This window comes from Papaver somniferum, chromosome 9 (genome assembly GCF_003573695.1).
Source record: "Papaver somniferum cultivar HN1 chromosome 9, ASM357369v1, whole genome shotgun sequence".
NCBI lineage: Eukaryota > Viridiplantae > Streptophyta > Magnoliopsida > Ranunculales > Papaveraceae > Papaver > Papaver somniferum.
Genome location: NC_039366.1, coordinates 62,422,213 through 62,428,174, shown reverse-complemented (window position 1 = coordinate 62,428,174; position 5,962 = coordinate 62,422,213). Strand labels below are relative to the sequence as shown.

Sequence of the window (5,962 nt, the reverse complement as noted above, 5' to 3'; positions counted from 1 at the left end):
CTCTTTGTCTCTTAGTGAATTTAAATTGCGAAATGCTTTCATTTTGTACATTATTTTTAGTTGTTGCTCTTGTCTGCCCATTTCTTTATGTTTCTCGCAGGCACTACATTTTTTCGTCGTTATAACCCCTACTGGGCATTGCTCACCCCGTTTTGTTTTGTTTTCCCCCACAGAGTACGAAGAGAAGTTGCAGTAGTAAGCCGGGTAGAGCTTACGGAAGCCTCTTAATGCTTCGAAAGTTAGTACTTTGTATAAGCTTATGATAAGTATATCACGGGGATATTTGGGGTAGTTTGCTTGCTTTGATCCCATGTCATCTTGTTACATTTTGTTGTTGTATATATGTTGGATTCTTGTACAGGATCTTTATATGGATTGAACTGAGAACTTGCTGGTTTCATATTCAATGGGTCTGATCTTGGGTGTTTCCAGTAGTGCGTTTGAATCCCTTTTGCTATCAGATATCTATGTATTGTAGGCTTACTCATATGGTCATTAAGTGCCTGTTTGATTTTTAAAACTTTTGTAGTAACAAGAACGGTTCTTATCGCTCCTTTCATTTATTTTCCTCTTAACAACCTTATATACTTCAATTGTTTACACTTTAAACCCCCACTCACAGTCAATATCATGAACTATTAATTGTACTTGAAGCTTTATGTACTTATCTATGGAAATCCCATTTTGAAAATGTGTCAGTACTGTAAGAAAATGGTCCATGGGATCTCATCTGAATTGTCTCATTTTATTTTCTTTTTATTTATTTTTTTGATTCTGTAATTGGAAATGAAGAATTGTGAATTTAATTCTTATTAGTATAATTGCTTCTTATCTTTTATTGTATTTTCGAGCGGCGCGACTGGGGTTTAGCCTCGCTGGATGGGTTGAAATCCAACCAGTTCAGAGGAAAAATTCACCAGTCCGTTACATATTGCCATTAAAGACATATAAAAGGTAAAAAAATTTCGGAGCCAGAGAAATATCTTTAAAATGGCAATGGATAATCAAAAGAAAGATATTTACACCACTATGTCTATGATCATAAGACAGTTTAGAGATCTTCTAAGAAAGAGAAATAAATGTTTCGCTAAATAACCCCAGTTTAGAGATCTTCTAAGAAAGAGAAATAAATGTTTCGCTAAAGAACCTCCATGTTATTCAAACATACCTCAAAATCGTATTCCTCTGAATAAAAAAAGGAACAATCAAGTTAGTGATGATAAAAATATGCCTCAATGCTGCATGTGTAAAGGTTTTGGCCACTTGACTAATATTAGTGAAAGCGGGAAAATACATTATATCTTACCCTAAAGAAAGAAATACTTACTAACGCTTGTTCATACAGGTTTGCGAACGAAAAAATTGGCGAAAATACATTATATCTTACCCTAAAGAAAGAAATACTAACGCTTGTTCATACAGGTTTGCGAACGAAAAAATTGGCGAAGTGCTATATACCCTCTTCTTTTCAAAAAATATATCTCTAAATTGCACATTTAAGATATTGAAATCGTGACCACAACTTCATTAGTTACGGAATGTTATTGTACACCTTCAGCTGCTTACTCACTAGTATAGGAATGAAAATTGATATATTGGATATAGATCCCGTAAGATAGTTGGATGTAGGCTACAACTTTGAGTTGACAATACCTTTATACCTTACCATAACAAATATTCATAATAAATTATCGAACATGATATTACGTCTAACGGAACTTATTGTTATTATATACACGAACACCACTACAGGTAATTATTACTAGGACATCTCTATATAATCAGTAACTATCAAACTTAATATCTTAAATTTAATATAGAAAATAACTATCTTGATTGGCAATTAAGATACTAAATTTTTCACAAATGAATAATTAATTAGTTAATCTAGCATTGGAATATATAAAAGTCTTTACATCCATCAAGATGGACTACCTTATCTTGGTGAGAATGAGTCTTAAGAGTGTTTTTGATTTGGTAGTAGTGTTAGTACTTTTAAATCTCATCCTAAAGAATTATCATGGAGCAGAAGGATGGAATAATAAACTAGCATCAAAGGAAGAAGACATGGAGATAGACGAAAAACTTAAGACTCTTAATAAGCCTCCCGTGAAGTCTATCAAGGTAATTGATATTTTTATAGATTACTTTGTTTTTAAGAATTTTTTTTAGATTTACTATATATTTGCATATTTTTAAACATCAGTCAAAGGCTCTAGTTTAAGGCACTGCTAAATATCTAGTAAATGTTTAAACTTAATCTTTATTTGTGTCACATACTTGGAACTAGATTTTTTTGGCCTAGGAAAGAGCCAAACTTACTCTTAGTTTTTTAATAATGTGTCTTTTGTATTTTTTTTTCCTGGTTGTGTTGAACAATTACAGAAAAAACTTGGTGAAACATACGACTGTATAAGTATCTATAAACAACCGGCTTTTGATCATCCATTGCTCAGAAATCACAAGATCCAGGTAATTTTTTTTCAAATATGTCATTCTAGTAGGAAACAAATGTGAATGATTTTTTATGTTAGTTTTTACTTTACATAATCTCATTTATTTTTTAATGCACTTTTTTAATGACTATACTAAGATTCCCATATTACATAATGTAACGTAAAAATAATAATTAATGATGAGTGTATTAGCTTATAATTTGTAGATAAAGAGATTAAATAAATTTCAGATAGTTATCTCCTAAACGTAATTTTTTTTGTCTTTCTACAATTTTAAGAATTATTAAAAGGAATAATTTTTATTGTTTTCTATTTTTATGTTTGCCAGAAACAAAAAGAATCTGAAAGAGCTCCAGCAACAAAAAATATTTTTTTAAAAAAAGATTACCTCTATTAAATAACTAACTATCTTGTTTTAAGATTGCAAAAATAAGTAATTGAACATCTTCTCTTAAAACGAAGAGATTGTTATTTTGATTTCAATGTCTCAAGAATTATTTTTTAGTTTTTGCAGTTAAGTGAGGTAATTTTGGTATGTTGATGTATTTTTGAAAAACACCGACATGTAGATGAAGCCAAATGTGATTCAAGGAGAACAAATTGATGAACCTATTTATAATATGGTTTCTATTGGTGTACGATCGAAATATGAAAGTTGCCCCTCGGAAACTGTTCCCATCCGAAGAACCACAAAGGAAGAACTGGTAAACGCAAAACATTTTCTAGCTGGATAAAGCGTCGCCATGTAAGTACTAATTATCTTTTTGGTCTTTATTAGTTTAAGATCATATGATTAGTCTAATGTGTATTTTCAAATTATATTTATATTTCTGCCATAAACTATTTAAATTTTCATTTAAATCACAACGATTGCAAATTATATAAAGAAAGTGACTTCTTTGTTCATATTGACACAGAGATTATAAAGTTATTGTAATATTTAAAAGATTACAAGTTTCTCACTGCTTTAAACTTATATTAAAGAAATTTTACTTTGTTTCCACTTTCTTTTTTTAGTATGTGTCAGCTCAACCTTTTGCCGAGAAAGTATACTACGGAGGTAGTGCTAAATTTTTTGTAGCAAATCCGAGTGTCGGTCCTGAAAAATTTAGCACTACTCAAATTTGTATACAGAATGGCCCTGCTGAAGAACTAAATAGTATAGAGTTCGGATGGGGTGTAAGTCATCTTAAAAACTTTATATGAATATTGTATCTTTATGTGTTTATTAGGTGCGTCGAGATTATGATGTTTCCGATAATACCATAATAATCTGGTAAACCAATCTTGGTATCTAAAACACAATAATGATATTAATTTTGAAATCATGATCTCTATGTAAATTTTTAATGTTTTTCTTAGTAACATAACAATTAGATAATTTTCTTTTACTTATTCATTATTAACATTAATTAGTCTTTGTCAGTTTAAAGTGTTATCTATATTTTTATTTAACAATTATCGGTTACAGTTTCAGGTATATCCTCAATTATTTGGTGACAATAAGACTTGAGTTTTTGGTTTGTGGACGGTTCGTTGTTAATCATTTTTCTGTTATTGATTCATATTATAAATTCTCAAGTAAATGCAAATAAATACTTTTGGAAGGAAACATTTATTTATATACTAGATTCACAGTTTATAATTATTATGCAGGCCGATGGATTTAAAGATACTGGATGTTATAACATGCTTTGCCCAGGATTCATAAAAGTCCACCCTAAGTACTCTTTTGGAGAATATATTGGAGTTGGTCTCTATGGAGGGATCCAACGCGTGTTTTATTTTTCAGTACACCGAGACCCAAAAAGTGGCAACTGGTGGCTTATCGATGGTGTAGACAATGCAAAGATAGGATACTGGCCAAAATAGATCTTTACGCATTTAGCAAATAATGCGTCTGTGATTGGATACGGAGGGGTCGCAGGAGCAGATTTTGGTGAACCCACTCCGCCAATGGGACATGGGTATTTTCCAAATTATGATACTAAATATACGTGTTTTATGCTTAACATGAAAGTCGCTAATGATAGGGGTAATTATTTGAACTTTGATACGTCAAAGGTACAACTGGATCACGATGCAAAAACTAGTTGTTATGATCTTATTTTTCCTGGTAGAGATATTTTTTGTGGGATAATGATGTTTTTCGGAGGACCTGGTGGAGATTGTCCTTAATTATGATCAGTTGTAACCGATTGTGGTACTTTTTAATAAAAAGGTTGTGCTTCTCCCGATTTTTTAATTATATTTTGAGACGATGTTTACAATCAGGTTTCGCTTGATCAATTATTTCATAAAGCATCCCATACCCAGCTACCACTTTTTTCGTCCCATTTTTTGTGCTAAATGGTTTAGCATTTGTAATATAAAATTACCTAATAACACTCATCTTAAAACCCTAAGAAACCCATTTATGGCATTAAACCCCAAGTTGCGCAAAAGTCAACCCTTTAAGGTGCACCAGAAAAAAATAGAGTCAACATGTTAGATATAAATAAGGCACTATTTTTGTGCACTTGAATAAAAATAGAAAGTCAATATGCTACATGTTAGAGCATTTCTCGGTCGAAATCACAGGCTTTTCCATATCAAGCTTGTTGTCAATGTTAGATGTACAAAATATATCTTGATCTCTAGTCTACTAAAGTCAAGTCTCAGACTAGGATTAGAGTATGATAGTTAACTATCAGACATAATGAAGAGCAAACGAAGACTTGCGAGAACTTCATCAACAAAAAGGTATGTAAAGACTGGCCCATCTTATTTACTCAGGATATTTACCATTCTATCTTATGAGACTATATCGTATGATTTTAGTAGATTTAATATTGGAAAAAAGAAATTTTGAGTTCAAGCTCTTCTTGTTTAAACTCTCGAAATAAGATTCAAGCAATGAATATTCTAGATCCTTAACAATCATAGTTAAAATCAATTTATTGTCTCAAACTGATCATTTGGAAATTACTCAAGCAAGCAAATCAATTAAGTGAGAAAAAAAACTGCTTGGAGATAGGTAAACATACTTGTAATCAGTAGGAATTCTTCAGACCGTATAGGTTCACAAATCCTTTTGCAAACCATGTATACCTGAGTGCGAGAATTAAATAGGTTGAAACCCGGTTTGCGAACCCCTACCATCTGAATTTCGCGAACTTCCAAGGTTTGCAAACCCTTGTGGCCTGACTTTCGCGAAATTCCAAGGTTTGCAAACCCTTGTGGCCTGACTTCGCGAACTTTCAGAGGTTTCCAAACCTGTCCAGTTCCAATATAGAAAAAGTACACGAACTATTTTATATGTTTATGTTTGACAGTTATACGATTCTCATAGACAGTTCTGAGACAAACTTTGTTCACTAAATCACTCTTTGTTTGTGGATCATTGATTAAGTGTGGAGTGTTATTGAACATCACTCTGAGCTTGTATATTCGAAGGCTACTGCGCCGCTATGAACGTCATTGTGCACGGTTCCAGAACCCTAGACCATAATGCATATTCTTATGTG

General features: G+C 31.9%; 1 protein-coding gene across 1 annotated transcript; it reads left to right on the top strand.

The window, feature by feature from the left end:
- Nucleotides 1–1,950: 1,950 nt before the first annotated feature.
- On the top strand, nt 1,951–4,328 carry LOC113312017. Its single transcript, XM_026560796.1, has 6 exons — nt 1,951–2,124; nt 2,386–2,472; nt 3,026–3,160; nt 3,474–3,635; nt 3,883–3,933; nt 4,113–4,328. The coding sequence occupies exons 1-6, from the start codon at nt 1,951–1,953 to the stop codon at nt 4,326–4,328; spliced, it is 825 nt and encodes a 274-aa protein (XP_026416581.1).
- Nucleotides 4,329–5,962: the final 1,634 nt, after the last annotated feature.

Bases quoted from the DNA above. Each gene is read 5' to 3' on its own strand.
- LOC113312017 (XM_026560796.1), top strand. From the start codon at position 1,951: ATGAGTCTTAAGAGTGTTTTTGATTTGGTAGTAGTGTTAGTACTTTTA. The intron at 2,125-2,385 runs GTAATTGATATT...GAACAATTACAG, and splicing joins CTCCCGTGAAGTCTATCAAG to AAAAAACTTGGTGAAACATA. The intron at 3,934-4,112 runs GTATATCCTCAA...ATTATTATGCAG, and splicing joins ATTATCGGTTACAGTTTCAG to GCCGATGGATTTAAAGATAC.